Source organism: Sceloporus occidentalis, unplaced genomic scaffold (genome assembly GCF_023333645.1).
Source record: "Sceloporus occidentalis isolate IW3139 unplaced genomic scaffold, rSceOcc1.0.p SCAF_6, whole genome shotgun sequence".
Classification (NCBI taxonomy): domain Eukaryota; kingdom Metazoa; phylum Chordata; class Lepidosauria; order Squamata; family Phrynosomatidae; genus Sceloporus; species Sceloporus occidentalis.
This window is the reverse complement of record NW_028316986.1, coordinates 135,186,050-135,206,727: the sequence shown is the minus strand read 5'-3', so window position 1 is coordinate 135,206,727 and position 20,678 is coordinate 135,186,050. Positions and strand designations below refer to the sequence as shown.

Below are 20,678 nucleotides of genomic sequence, written 5' to 3'. Positions count from 1 at the left end.
AGACCTAATTCTCCGCCCATGTACATATTTGTTTGCTCAGCCATCTAGTGGTCTCAAGTAGGAAAAACATAGCCACCACCACCACCCTGAAAATACTTTTCAAACAAGCTGAATTACATCAATTATCAGAATAAAAAGACATTTCCTTTCCACATTTCCTCATAATTCTTCACTATAAATTTTTTGTTACAGATTTTTCATTTCTTTCACGTCTGAATAAACTATTTTAGTACATTACCCTGTTTGTAGGAAGCCCCCTTTTTGCCACTAATTCTTTTTGGCTATTCCAATACATTCTTAAGATATCACTAGTCTTTAAAAAAACAAAGCAGCACAAGTATAGCACTGTTAGTGCACTGCAGTGCCTTTAAGCTATGAGTGTTGAAAGTATCTGAGATGAATATATTTTTTATAGTAGGGTTTGTCAGTTACTGAAAATGGACAAAACAGGGCTAGATTAATTAACACTGGCTTGTGTGTTGAGTAATACATGTATCTGTAATCTAGATCCTAGGGTGCATCTACACTGCAGAAATAATCCAGTTTGATACCACTTTAACTGGCATGGGTCATTGCTATGGAATTCTGGGATTTGTAGTTTTGTGAGATATTTAGCTTTCTCCATCAGAGCGCTCTGGTGCCAAAACAAACTACAAATCCTAGGATTCCATAGTATTGAGTCATGGCAGTTAAAGTGGTGTCACACTGGACTATTTCTGCAGTGCTGATACAATCCTAGTATTTGCAAGCTTCCTATTGCCATCTTGGTACAGAGTTAATTTAGGAAGCTAGATTCAAGGGCATAACTAAGTAATGGCCTATTGAAAATCCAATTAACATGGTAGTTAATAACTGGACTAACTTTGAGTTTCCGATCCTGAGTCCATATAGAAAGCCTCATCTTACAGTTTCATTTCACACCTTTGGGGAAGGTCTTCAGAACTGGGGGATCTGTAAACTCAATTATATATATTTTAAAAAAACATGGCAAATACCTCTTAATGTTGATACAGCATACGTTGTCTTTTAGGGTCCGGTTGGGAAACATTTTTAAATAACATTGAGGATTTTAAAACCTACATGTTTTCTAACTAAATTCATTCATGAAAATACATGAACACCTTTTGTGTCACTTCCCAAAGATGTTGTGGCTTAGATGTTAATGACAGACCTGCAATAGGGGGCAGTCTTCCAGAGCAAAGGAATAGTAAATGTCTCTCTTCTCTGACTATCTACTATTTATCAACATGCTGAAGGGGTATTTCTGTGTGAAAGTAGAGATACCGAATATACATCACAAACACCACTTAAAAATCACATACAGCATTAAAAAAATCATCATCATATGATGGAACAGAACTGACATTTGCTCCAGATGTTTGTGGGCTAAATTTACTAACCTTCCTACTATCTTTTTTAAAATATGTATATGCCAGCCTTCCTCAGGATGGTGTTTTCCAGATGTTTTGGATTACAACTCCCTCCATCCCCCAGAGAGCATAGTCAATGGTAAGGCTGGCTGGATTGTAGTTCAGCACATATATTCAGTAACTGCCAAACCTGACACCTTGGGGAACTGGATCTATGTAGGAAACATCAAAAGTCCAGTTTAGCTATGCCAGACCTTCCTACTCTCCATCTAGAATGCAAGATTCAGCTGATATGTCAGTTATGGCTTTGCCTGGCCAGAGGTGGCATGGCCATGATGGAACAAGACAGGATTGCTGCAATATGCCATATAGAAAGCTTCCCTTAAAGTTGGTCCAGAATGTGCATTTGCTTAGTCTGGCAACTTTGCTGTTGTCATGAGATATTTGCAGCATAAACCTTTGCTCAGGGATTTGCACTACCGAATTTCCACTATGAGGGTAGGTTTAAGATTTTAATGATGAATAAAGCCCTAAACATCTCAGTTCTATGACCTGAATTTATGTTTCCTTCCGCATCAACCAAAAAAAATTAAATCCATTCAGAGTAGAACTTTTTGCATATTCACTCTGTCTCTCTGGAACTCCCTGGTAGATGATATCTGGGGCTCACATACACTGCTTGTGAATCGCCATTTGAGGCAGCATTCAGCCCACTGACCACACTTTCCCCACCCTTGTCAGAGTGCCTTAGTTCCAACAACGCATGAAAGCCAGTTGTTGAAAAATAGGCGGCTCAGTAACAGCCACCTCCTCCTTCTAATATTACAGATTAATTTTCCTTCTTTTCCTCACCAATGCCACTCTCCATCCTTTGTCCTTACTGTTGCACTATTACCTCCTCCTTGTTCTTCCATGAATCTAGTTCAGTGGAGGCATAGAATCTTGACTAAGATATTTAAATATTTTAATCTTTTCCTATTTTGTTATTTTATAACTTTTTACAGCTCAGTTGCTTTTTAAAAAGAGAGATGTGGTTTGTAAATATTTTAAATTAAAGTACCCTGTTGAGATTATATTACATATAGCATTACGTCATTATTGATTAAAAAATACACACATTATAGTTATAATACAGACAATTCAATGAGAGCAGCTTAAATATACTTTGTATTCTCAATAAATCTCACCAGTCAAGACAGTAATTAATAATACATCAGCTTTTGTTTAGCTGTTTGCTTGTTTTTTAAACTCTGTATTCTGCACTGGATTGTTTCAGACATTCACAACTGGACTGCCATAGCAAAGCTGCAAGGTATCATTAAAAATTATTTGGAGAACAAGACTAAGCATGGTTGGAAACTTCTAGTGAAATTCATCATAGATTCATAAGCTAATGCAGTAAATAGTTACATATCTTGATGTAACAATAAATATACATATAGAGATATAGATATATATGTACATATTTTTACCCTGGAACAGAGATCCTGAGGTTTAGTGGAGAGGTTCTGAGGCATTTCTCTGCAACGAGTGGAAAGATTCAGTATAGCAGTAGCAGCCATGTGTGCGGCTTCCATGTCATGGGTATAGTCAAAGCTGCTCTTGCTGCAGGTACTGCTTGCGCTGCTGCCTCCTCCACAGCTCATATTGCTGCTGCTGCTAGGGGCATAACTGCTTGTCGTGCTGCTGGTTGGGCTTGAATTCTTACAGTAGCGTTTAGCTGTGGGAAGGAATATGACAAGGATGACTCAAAAGTGCCAGCATCCATGTACATTATCTAGGAAAAAAAGCAATGAAATCTGCAGAGAGCAGTATTCAAAATCTGTAGAGAACAAAGTATGTTCATAGAGGGGGAAACCCACCCTTGAAGATATTATCTCTACACAAGATACTTGGATGCAATATCGAAAGGAGCAAAGTAATAATCTGCAAGTGGGTTCTTGCAGTGATATACAGATCAGATACACAACAAGCAAAATATGCACAGTGAATAAAACTATAGCGAGGGCTTAAAATGTTTTATTTCACCCCATAGTACATTTGATAGAAACTGGTTATTTATATCATGTCCTGGAATTTCCTATGATGAAAGACAGCATAGAAATGTAAATTATTAAACAATATTTATTCTCTATGAAGTTCTATGTGGCTGTTTGATCAAGGCACGAAGGTGACCCTGGGCTTCCAAAGTCTATGCCGAATCTCTAGCAAGGTACCATCCTGGCCTCTGAGGGAGAGAAAGGTAGGCCCAACGACATCTGGCCTTCCCTAAAGAAACTGAGCCTTCCCAGAAGGCTCCATCCCTCTATCCACCATCTTGAGGAAGAGGAAGGCAAGCCAGATCCAACAGGGAGAGCAGATCTGCTGGACTTTTCCTCTTCCCTACTGCCATTCCCTCCTCCTTTTGTGTCTTGTCTTTTTTAGATTGTAAGCCTGAGGGCCGGGAAATGTCTAATTAACAATCTGTAAGCCACTCTGATAGCCTTGGCTGAAGAGCGGGGTATAAATTATTATTATTATTATTATTATTATTACCCCCAGGTGGTAAGACTTGAGTATGGCCCCAGATGTGGATGGTATGTCTAACATCTAAGGATAGCCTAGCAAAGCATGGAGATGCTTGTCAATAGAAGGCTGACCACAGAAGCTATGAACACAATGATGGTGTGATATAGCTGAAATATTAATCAATGGAGGAACTACCCACACCATTCAGATCCCCAATCTCCAAGGTAATCTGCAGGAAGAACCCAGATGCAACTACTCAACTGGCTCAAACACCTGGAAGACAGACCTCCTCTTCAGTATTACCCCAGTAAAATGTGGGAAGTTCCCAAAAGCTTGTAATATACAGTATCATCTGAGTTCTCATGTGCTTGATCATTTTAGTGATTTCCTTAAAGATTTTACAGTTTAACAGTTGTCAAACATGGCAGGAGGTAATCCACCTTCTCCAGTTTCCCTCCCTCGCCCATCTAACCAACTGATTGACTGTCATTTTCTTCTGGGAATATTTGCCTAACTTCCCTTCATGTCTACCCCCTCCTTCCCAAAATTTCTAAGCAGCACAAAGACGAGACAGATTGGCTGAATGGGAAGGGAATAATACCTAAGTACACCAAGACAAAACTAGTCAGTGGTCCAAAGGATGCTTTTGATTTTTGATGCAGAACTCTCTTCAGGAGATATTGTTAAAACAGAAAATGGAAAAAAGTCACATGTACAGTAATAAAAATTATGGCTGCCATGCTGTTCAATAGTTATAAGACTGTAAACAGGATTCACATATATGGCTGTTAATGACCAAATGTGATCCTGAAACCCAGCATTTCCAACAACAGCAGTTCCCAAGAGATCTTTCCAGCTGCCTGTTTTTGATATGTCCCATGGCTGGAAGAGTGATGTGGATGCTATTTCCCAGAGCCTTCATTGGCAGTCCTTTTAAAATTCTTCAGCTGAGGTGCTGCTAGGCTGAAACAGTAGGTTTTTAAGGGATGGCACTGTCAAACATAACTATGATGACTGAGCATAAGACCTTGGCTGGAGATTTGTCACAAACTCTGATGCATGTGGCTCCTTTCATGTTTGCGTTTAGAGTGCTGTACTTCAGTGTAGAGCAAATAAAAACTTTCATTTTTGCTTCTAAGTGTGAAGATGTTGCTATGTACAGAACCCACCACAATCTGGAATCAGGGATGAAGATCACTCTAATTCTAACCTATCTCATACACACACACACACACACACACACAATCTGCTCCATTTCTGCAGCAGTCTGCAAATTTTGCATTTAACAAAATGCATGATTTTAATTTAAACACTTTTTGTAGCATTTATCCTAAAAAAAACATGCATTTTGTACATACAGGCATCTCAGCATATTTTTAGTCAAGCATTTGCAGAGACACATAATCTGGAGAATAGCAGCATTCTGGTTCACACTGGAGACAAGGGAAGACGCCGGGAGTAAAAGGCATACTCCTGGCATAATTGCGCAATTGCACTGAAAATTTTCAGACGATGTCGCCCTCATCCAGGATTTATCCCATGAAGATTCAGGAATGCTCCAGCAACAAACCATTGCCAGGACTTCCCCATCTGATAATCTCCATTAATTCAGGAGTGTGAATCATCTTTACTCAAAAAAGATGAATCAAATTGCATCCTTGAATGTCCTAAAGCTCTGGATATGGAAGTTATTAGATCCTAAGGAAATCTATTTACACTTAAGTATACACGCATAGATTTCCTCAGCTTAGTTGTCAGTTCAGACATTCTCTGAATTTTTTTATGCAAATAATGCCTCACAGTTAAATAACAGCTCAAATATCTAGTACTGTAGTTTATATATTAAACCCTTTATACTATTTCTAAAACTGGTTTCATTATAAACTATTTTGCAGCATTATTTTCTGTTTGATAACCAGATCCTACCCTGATGACAAATGTTTAGATATATAAACTTCATAGATGAGAGCTTCACTCCAAACATGTCTTTAAAAATACAGATTTTTAAATGGTCAGCATTTAAGTGTGTGTGTGTGTGTGTGTGTGTGTGTGTGTGTGTGTGTGTGTATCTTGGGGAAAAAGAGACAGTTGCTTAAATAGAGACACTTCTATGTAGGTTCAATTCAGAAAATAAACAAAGACTTTACATTATCTCTTTTTTCCCATCTCCAGCTCTCAAAATCAACATCATTAAAAATGTCAGTTCAGGGTTCTGTGTAAGCCATGAACAAACACTGCAGCAATGTAACCCCATGTGATATGTCTCAGCCAAAAAAAAAAAAAGTGTTATAGCTTTATGGATAGATATTAAACATGCTATGTCCACCAGTCAAAATGTGGAAGGAGAAGAACGAGGATTGAAAGGGAAACACCAAAGCATAGACTAACAGCCTAAACACAAAACCATTTCTGATTTGCCTGATTTATTTTGTTTCACCTGCATCGTGGCTTTTCCCCAGCCATTGCTCATGCTTCTCTTCTAAGCCTCTAACCTTAAAAGTTGTGGAAAAACATGGGGGTTGCTTTGAATCTCAGGAAATGTGAATGCCCGCTGACTCTCCTCCTTAATCCTGCCTTTCCTCCTTCACCTCACTGTGGTTTTCTGTGTTTCTTCCCATCAGGAACACTACGATATAGGATGGAATCACCCTGAACAGAACAGAACAGAACAGGTGTGTTCCACCTGTCTCCTTCATCTGCCTTTTTTGTCAGCACAGGCCTGTTGGAATGTCATTAGTAGTAATTTATTTGTAATTTATTTTATTAATACATTTTATTTGCTTCATTTATATGCCACCTTTCTGCCAGAGTGGGACCTAAGGTGGCTTCCAGGAATAGCAAAAGATTAACAATAAAAACAATTAAAATTACCACTTTAAACAGTATAAAATCACTGAAAAGCCATACAAAAGTTAAACAAATAAAACATGCACCTCAGTAAAATCCTTCCTGCTTAATCATTAAAAGCCTGCTTAAACAAAAATGTCTTTGCCTGCTTGAGAAAGAAGAGTAGAGAGAGGGGCAGCCTAGCCTCTTCTGGAAGGGAGTTCCAGACCATGGAAGCAGCCACTGAGAAGGCCTTCTCCTGTGTCCTTACCAAGAGTACCGGTGATGGTGGTGGGACCAAGAGAAAGCCTTCCCCTGAAGATGTGATACAGGTTCATATGAGGAGATAGAGTTCTTCATATAATCTGGACCTAATCCACATAGGGCTTTATAGGTTATGACCAACACTTTGACTTGTGCAGCAAAAGGAACCAGTAGCCAGTGAAACTGTTTTAATGAGAGTTATATCCTCCCTATAACTAGCCCCAGTCAGCTTTCTAGCTGCCACATTTTGAACTCACTGGTTTCCAAATAGTGTCTGAAGGGAGCACCACACAGTGTTACAGTAGACCAAATGAAGATTGGGGAAACAAGTCTTTACTTATTTCCTTATTGAAACAAGCATGAAAAAAGTACAGGGAATTCTGCACATTTCTGGACTATTTCACAATAACTTTACCAAGGGCTCTTTTGCACAAAAATTGTGTTTTTGTACACACACACACATACAATTTTGTAAAATAAGAAAACTTATTCAGGAATTTTGAAGGAAAAAAAAAGAGGCCTGAAATCTTTCTTGACAAGAATGGGGAAAAAAACTTTACATCACTGTTTTTAATAGTGTTTCATAACAGACATTCTCCTTGCCAATAATTCCCATTGCGAGAGTCCAGTGGGAAAATGACCAGTTACACAGTTGTACATGATGCTGCCTAATAACTTCTGTCCTGTATCGTACAATAGACCCTTTTCTTCATAACAATAACAATAATAATAATAATCCAGCAGTTTTTGCTTGGCTTCACAGCCAAGAATAATAAGCATTAGAACACAATGCATGTCAATTTGCAATTGCACAGGTTGGGTCTAACTTCAGTTATCTCATTTTGGAGAATGGCCCTTTCATGATCCATATCATGGGTCTGGAACCAGTGGTGGTCCAGATGTTACCAACACAACTCTCTGCCATTCCTTACCACTGACAATGGGGGTGGGGGGGTCACACATTTGCCACACCTGTTCTATATATATCCACTGGCACACTGATGAAGACTAATAACACATTGAAACACATTAGCAATAGGACCAGATTTATTAATCTGTGAACTAATGTCTGCTAGACTGTGCTTTGATGACATTGAAACCATTCTTTCTTCTTGTTCTGGCTTTCTTTCCTCTTGTCTAATTTTCAATGCAAAAGAACAGAAAAGAGAAATAATGTGGATCAGAACATATTTTGAAGCATAATTCTTTAACATTAATATCAGTATTATAACTGAAATAAGTATACCATTCTTTATACACTTTTATACTCCATACAATATAGGGCAGTTTGACTTCGGGCTCCTTCTCTCTCCATGCAGTGCAGGTATTTAAGTCCCATTTAAGTTCCATTTAGATCTTTTCACTGCTCTTCATCACTTACAATCCAGTTCCACACATCCTTGTAGAATAAGCCTAAACCTTAAGCACATTCTTAGGCTTTTAGGCTTCACTAAGACTGCTTACATTCTTTAGTGTATTCAGGTCCTAAAAGGGTAATTCCCTGGTCCCGCCTATGCCTTAATTTATATAAACTATGAAGACATAATCCATGCCAATTCATGTGCATAACAGCTTCAAGGCATAAACACAATAGCACTAATCCCTTTCAAAATCCCACTAGTTTCTCAAAAACTCTTTAATACTACTTTTATTAAATTTGTGTATAAATTGACACAAGAAAGAAAAATCACACTGAGTTGTTATCTTTTGCCCTGTTTCTGGATTGTAATTCATGGGTGGAGTATTATTGCATTAAGGTACAAAGAACAGCATTCCTAGACTTGAGTTCTATTATACATCTATCGTTTGTCCTGTGATTGAGGAAAAGGAGTTGACATTTGTGAGGAGTTCCCCCATTTCCTTCTTTACTTTCCAAACCATATCTCAAACTAAAACTTCTGGAGTCCTACTAAATTTTGTTTCTCAAATAACAAAATAGCAGATCTTTGTTCAGGAAGCATATAAATACAATATGACTGTAGCCATCATCACCAATGCATGTTATTTCCCTGACTAATAAATCCAGCATTATCATCCAGCATGTTCAGGCTGCTGTAGGAGCATCAGCACCGTGACAGAACCACTGCAGGAAACTCTGATAGCCCTTAAACTAGGGTTTTGTGAATCCTGAATATGACTCTCCACAATAATAGTTTGAAAAGAATACACTCAGACCTCTGTATTCATGGATTCTCCATTCATGGATTTAACTATCTATGGACTGAAAATAATCAGAACATTTTCTTCCAAAAAGCAAACCTTGATTTTTTTTTTTCATTTTATATATAAGGGACACCATTTTACTACATTACTGTATATAATGGGACATAAGCATCCATGGATCCTGGAACCAAACCCCAGCAGATATCAAGGGCTCACTGTAATTCAGAATAAGCCCAAAACATCTGTAAGAACAAATAACTACAACACCATTAGCCATCCCAGGAAGCCAGCAACACTCTCCCTCGTGCAGACTGCACACATTGCTTTTTTGTCTATCCAACTGACAAAATAGAATTCTGGGCTATAGATTGTACACTGGGATGGGCAATCTTGTTATGTTTATGGGCTAGTTTTCTGTCCCTGGGATTCTGCAGGAACAGCATAGACTGTCAAAAATGCCAATCTAAACAAAAACCTGGAAGTGGCCAGCATTCCACTTCTGGTGGAGGGTCCCCAAAGTCTATGTAAAGATGAATTGCCACATTTGAAGACTTTCAGAGGAGACCATTCATCCTGTTTAACTCACAGAAAAGTAGGTGTAGATAGATCTTGTAGCACCTTTGAGACTAGCTGAAAGAAAGAAGTTGGCAGCTTGAGCTTTCGTAGACTACAGTCTACTTCCTCAGAGCATTTAGTGGAGTGGAAACCAGGGATAGACATTTATATGCCATTGGTATGTGAGAACATAAATTCAAATTCAAAAGGTGTTTTAGGGAATCTATGGAGATTGGGAGCCACATGAAGCCTCTGGGATAGCCACTCCTTGTCTAGAGAGCAGAATACATTTAGTGTTTGCTCCAAGTCCCATGTATGTGTTGTTCTGGATAGTTCTTTTGTGTTAAACCATACAACAGGGATTAAAGGAGGATTTCATTTAAAATATTTTAATCTCATCTTTGTATAAAATCTAATTTTTGTAAGATTCCAAAATCTAGCATTCAACAAACAATAAAACAATCTAACTATATGGATATACTCCGAATTCCTACCCCTATACCAATACAAAACAAATAAATATAGCTTAAATCCAATATTAGTCTTACTACTAAAATCACTGAGTTGTGTTGACTAAATTGGTTGTTACTTGCAAGTCCCATTCATTTTAAAGAGTCTATTCTGGATAGGGAAGGGAAGAATGGGGATTTTTAGGGAGGAAAATCAGTTTCTCCCTAACCAGATTCTAGACTGTTGATCCAACAATGTTGTTGTTGTTGTTGTTGTTACTCCCACATTAAAACCTCAGACACATATATTCTTCCTCTCAATATTTTATGTACATAGGAATGTCAAATCTATGTGATGTCATTGCTCTCTCTTATTCTGTCACCACTATATTTTTAGATGGATGATGATGATGATGATGATGATGATGATGATGATGATGATGACGATGACGCTGATGGAAGAGGTGGAGGAAGAAAAACAAATTTAGAGAGCCAAATTATATAATATATCAGATCTTCTACCAAACTCTTCCCACAAGAATTTGGTATATATTTGCCATGTAAGTAAAGTGATGAACCGAAAGTGCTGTGCATCTAAGCAAAACACAGTTCCATTTCTTATTATAAGGGAGCAAGCACATTATCTTTATGAAATTATAAATAAGAGCATTTAAAATAATGCTGTACTGTGGTGGATCCTGGTGTTATTGTCATTTTCTGTTGCAAATTAACTAGAAATAATGTATTTATTTATTTAACTTTTACCCACCTTTGTATCAGAGGAACACATTCAAGGCATCCAACAATGTCAAAATAAAATACAAACAAATACTAGCAATGTGAAAAGAACAGATACTCAATTATTGCTCAGACATAATTCCAGATGTTTATAGGATTCAAACATTAGATACTGTTCTATCAATCAAAAACCTTAAAGTTTAATTTAATCTAAAGTTTAATTTAACCTAAAGTTTGGTTTAATTTAATTTCTGCCTTCCTTCCAATAGGGGACCAAGGCAGCCTTCAAAAGCAGGTTTAAGAGAACACTGTCACTCAAATGAACAGATTTCCTCCACAGAAGTCTGCTTATCTGTTTAATAAGAAGACTTTCTTATGCTTGCTGTTTTTCTGGATGCATTTCTTGCTTTTTGTTAGTGACATCAATTCCTTTTGTCAGCATTGTGTGTTTTGTGCAGTTAAGGACTAAATGGTTGCTTCAGCTTTCTCAATTGCATGGATCAGGTCTCTCTAGCAAGGATGGAAATCATGCACTCCTCCAGATGTTATTGAACTGCAACTCCCATAATGCTTCTGGGTTGGTGTGCCTGGCTGCATGATTACCACCCCAATATATAACAAGCAGTAGTAAAAGTACCCATCCAGCCAAGGACATCCCAAGGCTACCATTTGTGGCACATAACTATGTTTCAACTCCAGTCATTATTTTCACCAAGTGGGTAGGTAAGTTTAATAGGTGTCCATAGTATTAGATGGGCACAAACATGTGCAATATTTAGATGACCTATGGAGCCCAACAACACTGTTAGACATTAATCTGTTTCTGATGCATAAAGAGCATACGGTTCATACCATCATATCCTTTGGGGGAAATATCTCTGGATTGCACCTTGGGAGCTATGGCTCTCTTGCCATACGCATGGTTGTCATAACTGTTATATTCAAACGTAGTCTTAGAGTATTTCTCTAGTTCCTTGGCCAGGTTGGAGCGGGGTGTTGTGGTGGGAACATTGTTTCTGTAGCCATACTGAGGGATCTCCAACTGCTTAACAAAACACATGGGCCTAGAAATTAAAAACATGTACAGTGTGTTAGGCACATAATACAACAATTTACAGCCCTGATAGTAAAAATTCAATGAGTGTGTTCACTGCATTCAAGAAGCAGCAGTTTATTATACTGATGTAGTGTGCTTTATCTGCATTTCAATAGGACATCTTCCTTCAACAAAAGCCCAGAACAAATGAATTATAATTACAAGTTGAGTCTTCTTTATCCAAAATTTCAAAATCCAAAATCTTCCAAAATCCAAAACATTTTTCATTTGTGGCTCAGATAGAGACACATTTGCTTCCTGATGGCTGAATGTTATACAAACTTTGTTATTACCTTCAAGTTATGTGTATAAGATGTATATGAAACAAAAATGAATTTCAAGTTTAGATTTTGGTCCTATCTCCAAGATATTTTATTATGTATATGCAAATACTAAAAAAGCTCTAAAAATAAAATTGTAAGCATTTTGGTTAAGGGAGATTCAGCCTGTACACTATATGTGTCTAACTGCAAATACAATAGCAGGTGCATGCAATGTATGCAATGCACACATCAACAAAAGGTTTATTTTCTCATTATTTGGTATGAGAAGGGAAAGAGCATAATTGTATCATAGCTACCTGTGCATACTGTCTGCCCTCAAAATGCCTGAATCTAGAGGAATCAAGGTATGGGCAGTGGATTACGTCATAACATGTATGGTCTGTTATCTGTTCTTTCCACCAACCTCTCAATGCTAGCGGTGCTACTTTAAAGCAGCTGGACCTTGCAACAGTATTATGCTTGTGCTGTTGTTATTGTCACTTTGTCTGGAGGATGTGGTTGCTGGGAGATATAATCCTTTCCTTAGGACAGAGGACAGTATTGGCGCACTTACATAATGAAGCAACACAGGAGTTTAAAAATTGTATCATCTGACAGCCTCTGAACTCTGCAGTTTCTTCATCTCTTTTAAATAGGTTTTATTGTAAGTGCTATGTATCTTTATGGAATTGGATCTACTCCACAATTTTTGTTCCCTTGGACCACAGATTATAGTATGCAGTGTAAGACTCTCCAGTACTCTCTCCCCTCCTCCACAATCATATGGGACACAGAGAGGAGTAAAAACTGCTACCAGTCTGATCAACTCTGACAGTAGTTCAAATATTACATAGTTTATTTTCTATAACACAGTCTAATGAGATAGGTGCAGACTGTGAAAAACAGTATATTTTTAGGTTTCTGAATAATTTTGCTCTTTGGAAAATGTGCAAGACATGTATATATGAATTTTATTACTTGTAGACTTTGATTTTTTTTTTCACTGCTGGCATGGATTTTTAAAAAACCATTTTAGCCAAAGTATATACTAACATGGAGCCATTTTAAAAAAAAAAAACCTATAAAAGTACAATTCAAATGCCATGCAACCGTAATATATTCTAATGTTATATTGGATGGCATATTTCATCAAGTTTGAGTTTATTAAACAAGTAATTACACCTTACTCAACTTACAGTACAAAAAGTGTATTTACCTGAGAACCAGTAATTATAAGACAAATACTAAGTAACCTACCACCAGATTCCCTCTATTGTTGCAGTTCCTGATGCCAAAGGCATCATCATTTTGCTAGATCTTAAAAATGCAAGAAAGACCACAAGTATTTTGTGGTTGCTGGGACGTGTTTCTCAATTATCTTACATCAATTATCTTAGGTCTACCAAAAAAGAGAGTATGTGTGGTTGAGTTAACCAGGAATTCAGAAAGAAGGGAATGGAGCAGTAGACCTGGGCTTAGTGCATAATAGATACTGCATGCCAAACTTCAGAATTTTCATCTTAAATAGTTGTACAAGATAAAGACAACAGAGAAGTCAAATCTGAGGTGACAATGTAGCTCAGATCACCTATCAAGATCTGAAAGGCATGACAGTCCCAGAGGCAAAAGCAAAACTGCCAAAACATCTATTTCAGTAATCTGTCAAAAACTCTGATGCTGTGTTTGACAAGAAGCCTCTCCTGCATGGCATTTGACTTCTCACTAAAAAAAATCTGGTTCTAACACAATAGTAAGGCTGCTCCAATTCCTTTCATTCCTTCCCAGCAGCAAGAATGAAAAAGTCTAATATTTTTGTTTGCTCCGATCAGGAAGGCAATTTCTCCAAAATTGTTTCTGAAAGTTGGGAAATACAAAGCCATTTCATATTTCTGAAAAATGAAAAAAATATATATCAAATTTGCCACACATAATTTGTTTGGACAATAATCTTTACTTTGGCTGAAAGGGGGAAAAAGAGTAAGAGGAAAACACACTAAAATATATAGTAGTAGATAGAAGTTCCTGAATGGCTTACATAACTGTATCTAATTTTGCTAGCATTTCCTTCCATCAATTTATCATAAGATGCCACAGAAACTATTGGCAGCCTTTGGCTTTCCAGTAATTACAGCTAGCATGAATGTAGTATTATTAGCTATACTTGATACTTGCAACCTTTCAGATTATGAAAAAGAAGAACATTTTATAGCCCCTTCAGGTCTTTACGGTTTTAGGGCAATATAAAATACACTTTTGGATATGACTCAAAAAATGATCGGAATTTATGTGGTGGCATGAATGTATTTCTGGATAGGTAACTGAATGTATGCATGGAACTATTAAAATGTTTCTTGTCATTGGATTAGCTATAACATTAGTTAAATCTGTCCCCTGAAAGCACTCCACATGTAGCTGCAGACATTTTTTCTCCAGACAATACTACTTTTCATGTCACTGCATGTTAAGGTACATGTGAAAGAGCACTGACAGAATGGATCCAAAGTTCATTAAAACAACCCAACCAGCTTTCAGAATCTGAGTTTCAGAAGAAAGATTTGCTACTAAGCAGTCTTGGCTGGGCTTCTTTAGTGATCCAGTTGCATGTTGCTCCTAAAGAATGGTCAATAGAGATGTCATAGAGAGGTAAGAAAAGAGAAACTAAATCTGTAATTTTTAATTAAGCTTTCCTATTAATCCTCCTTAATTAGCCAGTTTCCAGATCTATAAAACCTGGGGGCAAATGAACAAATTCTCATACTATATCTGGCAAAATTAGGTCTTTTTCAGTATCATTAGACGATACTGCAGCAGTTGGAAGATCTGCACAGTGCAGAAATTAATTTAAAATGCTAGTTCTTCTATAGTGACCTTAGAAACTGGATTCTCAGATGCCCCAAGAATCCCACATTTTTGTCCACTTGAAGCAAATCGCTATGTATTCTGCACAGGGAAAACACTATATCCTAGGAATGAGGTTGTTCATGAATTATTTACAGCAACTATACTATAAACCACACAAATATATACTTTAGTGTTCTTTCTAAAGAGAATAAGATGACTAAACCTCTGTGAGTCTTTTTAAATGTTTAAAAAAATATAAAGTGAGATACCTTGAACTACAAATTCATATTAGCAAATTAAAATTTGAAAATAGGGCTTCTGGTTTTCATTTAAACTGATATTTACTAGTAAACGCCTGCTGGAAAAAACAAGACTTACCGGTAAATATTAGTTTATTTCCCAAAGATATCAACTTTTTTTCACACTGTTCTTAGATTCAGAATTCCAGCAGGCAGCTTTACACCAAACAATGCCTAAGACAAAAATGAGCTTTTCAGCTTTATTGATATTTGCCAAAAAAAAACATTACCCACCCACCCCCAGGGCATATTGGTAGGCAGATAAATGCTGTGACCAGGATCCAGAAGCCCTAATTCTAAACACTTCTTCGGGGGTTAAGTAAATTTTTAGTGCTCAGATTAATTTATTATGCAATTAATCTGGTATATACTATTGAGTGTTAGAGCAACTCTTTATACCTCAAGACACGATCTGATGCCTGGTTTGATTTGGATGCATCACAGCTCTGATGCTTCTCTTGAGCTTTAGCCAGTTTCTCTGCTGCAGCAATAGGACATCCCGAGAGGCTGCAATTACAGAAAGAAAATGTAATTGTCGTGTCCTGAATAGCTTTGTAGAGCCCTTCTTAGTAAGCATAAGGAAGACGCTTGCTGGGAAATAAATATCCAAATCTTGGTGCCCTGCATTGTTCCTCTAGTCCACCACTCTGCCTTTAAAGGTACAGAGCTACCATGACTAATAATAATAATAATAATAATAATAATAATAATAATAATATCCCATTCTATTGTATATGGGAAGAATGTTCTAATAAACTTGTGATCTACCAAATGAAATGCAGGCTCCTAGCTATGTACTGTGGCATGTTAGGTCCTTGAATAGCCCTGTTTTTACTGTCCTGCTGTTTTCACAGAAACAAAGTTCAATGAGCTGTCAATTAGCCATCATTAATAGCTAGTGAGCTGCATTTAGCTTGATAGGTCACAAATTTAGTCTTTCTGTGAATGTGCAGAGGAAGACATCTGCCAGGCAATACTGATACAATACTGTTAGTACCTTTGCCAGCAATCCTACCAACAATGTTGTCCGCTTAGGAAAACTTTTGCCCTTAAAATAGCTACACTGACAATTCAATGGCAATGCCGTACATGTCAAATTGTGCATTTTAACATATTACATAGTTATGATTTTTAAAGTAAGGATTCAGTACTAAAACTGCTTATTTGAAAGCAGGTGCCACTGATCTTGGTGGGACCTAATTCTGGTAAATATGGTTAGCACTCACAAGATTGTGCTACTTTTAACTGGGAAGCCATTTTGTCATATAAAAAGAAAATCTCTTGCTTCAGAAATTGATAGACCCAGCCTTGGAAATAACCCAAGCATTAGATGTAAGGATACAGAAGGTATGGAACTGAGCAGATAATGGCAAATTTACTTCTGCTGAAAGAATTTGCAAAAAAAATTAAACAACATCCTGGAAGTAGAATTCAGAGATATACCAATGTTAGCCTGGAATATCCAAATGAAAGGGGATCTTGTAATATTTTTGAGACTAACTGTGCAAAAGAAGTTGTAGCATAGGCTTTTGTAGACTTGACATACTTCCTGAGATTCATGGAGTAAGAAGTGAAGAAGCTGACCAAGTCTACAAAAGCTTATGCTACAACTTCTTTTCCACAGTTAGTCTCAAATGTGCCACAAGATCCCTTTGCATACTAAGCTCCTGGAAGTGCCACATAAGAACATTATGAATGGCCTGGGCAAATGGAGAAAATATTTTGGTTATACCTTGTGATATGATAATCTAATACCAACTTCTTTACAAAAAAAATCAAGCCTAGAAACTATTAAATTTAGTCATGAAGAAGCTACAAAATATCTTGAGTTGTTTCAGAACTATTTAGTGGTTGAGTTTAATTATTTTCTTGGAAGGATGAGCTTGAAGCTCTACCACCATCATGCCGCTTGTCCTTTACTACCACTATATTACCCCCCATCTCCCTTTTGCTCTGTCTTTTAAGGTTTGTGGTTCTATTGCTAAATGTATGTGGCTGTATGTGCTGGGATAAAAGAATCTGTCATATAAAAACATGTATTAATATTGTTAAGAGAGTAGGATAATTTAAAATGCGTCCAGTCATGTTATTTGAAGAAACGTTATAACATTTAAACAACAAAAAAGTCTCTCTATGGCAGAATTCTTAATGGAATTTCACCATGGAAAGTAATTCCCTTTTCTGTGAGGAAGCTCTCCCAGAGACACAATGGTCCAGAGGTTTTAAAGAAGAAACCACAAAACAGAGAATGTTTCCCAAACACCTCACTGGATGCCCATGGCTGGGATTGTAGTGGCAAAACTAAATATCCACTCAACAAGGTGCACTCCAGACAGCTTTCTCTGATGCCCCCAAAGCCAGGAATCTGAGATATTAAATTTTAATAAACATCAGCTTGTATCAGCTTGAAGTAACTTTAAATCCAATGTTTTCATCATTGCTACAGCTATTCATCAGCTGAAACCATTTTATACCTTCTTCTTGCCTGTTATATTTTTCCTACCTATTGAGAAACTACCCTATGATCTTCAGAAGATCATAGAAATTTTAGAAAAGTTAAACTTTATAAGCAATTATTGTCCTTTTAGGCTCAATTGTTTTATCTCTTTTATATCCAAAATCCACAAAAGAGCAATACCTTGATTGGCCAGCCAAAATGCATAAAACACACCATGCTAGAGTTCGAAGCTCACTGGCTTCTTCGTCAGACAAAAGAGGTTTTTAAAAAAACCATACAGGAGGATGGGAAAATGATGGTGTTGGAGTCATAGGCCTACATTTTGCATCAGAAGTGTCCCTGCTATAGTTCAGTTGGTTTACAAGTACTGCATGAGACCATCTCAGAACACCATGTTGCCTTTTCTGCAGGGTTTTGAGATTATTTGGAAATTATTTCCATGTTTTAATCTATTATGCAGCATGTCTTTTATTCTGTTATACTATAGCATAGTAACCTGGGTATTTCCTATTCTACAAGCAACTTTTTTTTTAAAACCACTGAAATGTACAGCCCTTCATAGGGTAAAGGTTGGTAGGTGGACAGGAGGTAAAGAAACATTAGAATTGGTTCTGATTAGATATGACATATTTTACTACTATCTACAATGATTTTCTCAAGGGAGCCATTTTATGGTTCCAGTGGGAAGAAAAGAGATTTCACCAGAGAGGGCTCAACATTCATAGCAAGGTGAAGATACTTGTGCTCTGTTATGTTTATATGTGAAGCTATGGAGCATATGAAGAACATTTTTTGGACTTTAAAATAACCAGAAAAATAGATAAAGAATATAGAAACAGATCTGAATAATAGGTATAGTTTGAAACATTTTAGCCCCACTCCCACCCACCTACCTAAAGTGACACCACTGATAAATAAATTTAAACTTTCACTTCATACATTTCTAGGTGAGCAATGGCAAATGCAGGCAAGCAATTATAAACTTTCCAATTTAGCATATTACTGTACTTGAATTAATTGTGCCCCAAAGGTCATTTTCTCATACAGTAAGCCATAAAACACAGTCAGACCAAACACATGTGTTGTTCAGTTCAATAATGGCCCAAAGCATTTGCCCACAAATGTTCATGTCGGACAAGAGACTTTCAGAGGCGTTGCAGCTGTGAAATGGATTCTGCCTAGAGTATAGCCCAGTGAGTATGTTCTTACCTTCTGTGAGAGTTCCTGTTGCTATTTACGTGGCCCCGGCCTGTGCAGCCCGGTGTAGGACACTTAAGTACGTTTTCATGCATGGCAAGAACTTGACAAGGAGAAGGAAAGGAAACAGCAGAGTGTGGAAACAACAACAAGAAGAAAAAGATTTCAAGTCCCAGTTGGTAGGAAGCCATTTTAGTACAAAGCAAGATTCATTAATGACCAGCATTCCTGAGAATAGACATGGGAAAGGTATAGCCAATAAAGCCTGGTGAGGGAAAGAGGTGTTGTAGTACTACACTCATTAACACAGGACAATGTTAATACACTAGGAGGGGAGGGAAGCTAACGGTTAATGTGCCTTTTGTGTGACAGTGAAGCAAGAGGCTGCATACATAAGCACTAAGCAAAAGCGCTGCGTATCAAAGTGGTTAAGTAGGAGGTTGGAAGCAGTTTTAATATTCATATATGCAAGAATAAATTGATTTATATACACAAAATAGGCATTCAGAATCTGGAGTTAGTATAGCATAAAATATATGCAAATTCCGAGGCACTGAATTCACCTCACTGCAATCAATGGAGGGCATGAGAGAGAAATCCAGTCATAGATGTTGATACTGAAGCCCACAACTGCCTTGGTTATGCAGGACTCTTTTTTTAAAAAAAGTTCAGTGGCAGTTAAAACGATGTGAGAAGGATTATTATCATTATCATCATTATTATATATACAGCTCTTTGTAAATCATAATGGGTAAGGAAAATAAAATAAATAGAAGCAAAGAATGTGAGCACACTTTAAAATCAAGAGATTGGTGGAGTGATAAAATAGTAATATAAAGAGCCAAAAGGTCTGATTTGTACAAATGAGGTTGTCTTTCTCCACCACCAAGCAAAGGGATGGGGCTGCAGTTCAGTGACTGCGGGCATACTTTGTAAATCTACCTCCTCTGTTTCTTGATAAGGGATCTGAAAGGTCAAGAATCTCTTTCTACAGTTCTCTAGATTAGTTCAAGACCATGTTAAAGTACAGACCCAGAGGGGGCTCCTGGAGTAACTCGTAACTTGTATCTTACAACTTATTTAAATTGAAACATTCATGTGCCAAAGGGTTGGGTTTTTTTGGGGGGTTTTTTTGGTGGCAATAAATAAATTAGGCTGTGCCCAGTCTCTGTGCATGTGTGCAACATGAAAAAAAATGTTTCTAATCCACATCATCATTACATAACTAGCACAAAATTATGCTACACTTTAAAGGAACCAATCGTGAAATAATGTTTTTAACTTTTACACAAAAGCCAAGGACATCAGGAATAGAACCTGTACATATTGATTTAAAGAATAGTCACAACCACCATCATTCATCACCATCACCACACCACTAGCAGTGTACTAAAGATGTGAAAGCTTCACTCTGGAATTCCTGCTATTCAAAGCTGTTCTTGAAACATGCTTTACAAGCCCAGCACTGCAGGAGTCAGGGAAAAAAAAAAGAGAGAGAAAGAGAGATGATCTCACCTTTTTCACTTTTGTCACTACTGAACATGCAAACCGTTTAAAGCTATATTCTTCTTTGATCGGCAACATTTCCTAAATGCTTTATGTTTACCATTTACGGGGGGGGGGGGGCAAGGGGGAAAGGCTGGACTGCTTT

At 37.3% G+C, this 20,678-nt stretch overlaps 1 protein-coding gene across 9 annotated transcripts in view; it reads right to left on the bottom strand.

The window, feature by feature from the left end:
* The window catches only part of MYT1L (myelin transcription factor 1 like), a 444,499-nt gene that overhangs the window by 55,747 nt on the left and 368,074 nt on the right, over positions 1–20,678 (bottom strand). For all 9 annotated transcript variants that reach the window (XM_089531035.1, XM_089531033.1, XM_089531034.1 and 6 more), the window contains 4 exons: positions 19,040–19,130; positions 15,772–15,879; positions 11,726–11,937; positions 2,843–3,090 (listed from right to left, as the gene is read on the bottom strand). In XM_089531035.1, the coding sequence (XP_089387161.1) occupies positions 2,843–3,090; positions 11,726–11,937; positions 15,772–15,879; positions 19,040–19,130 (659 nt within the window). The remainder of the gene's footprint in view (positions 1–2,842; positions 3,091–11,725; positions 11,938–15,771; positions 15,880–19,039; positions 19,131–20,678) is intronic.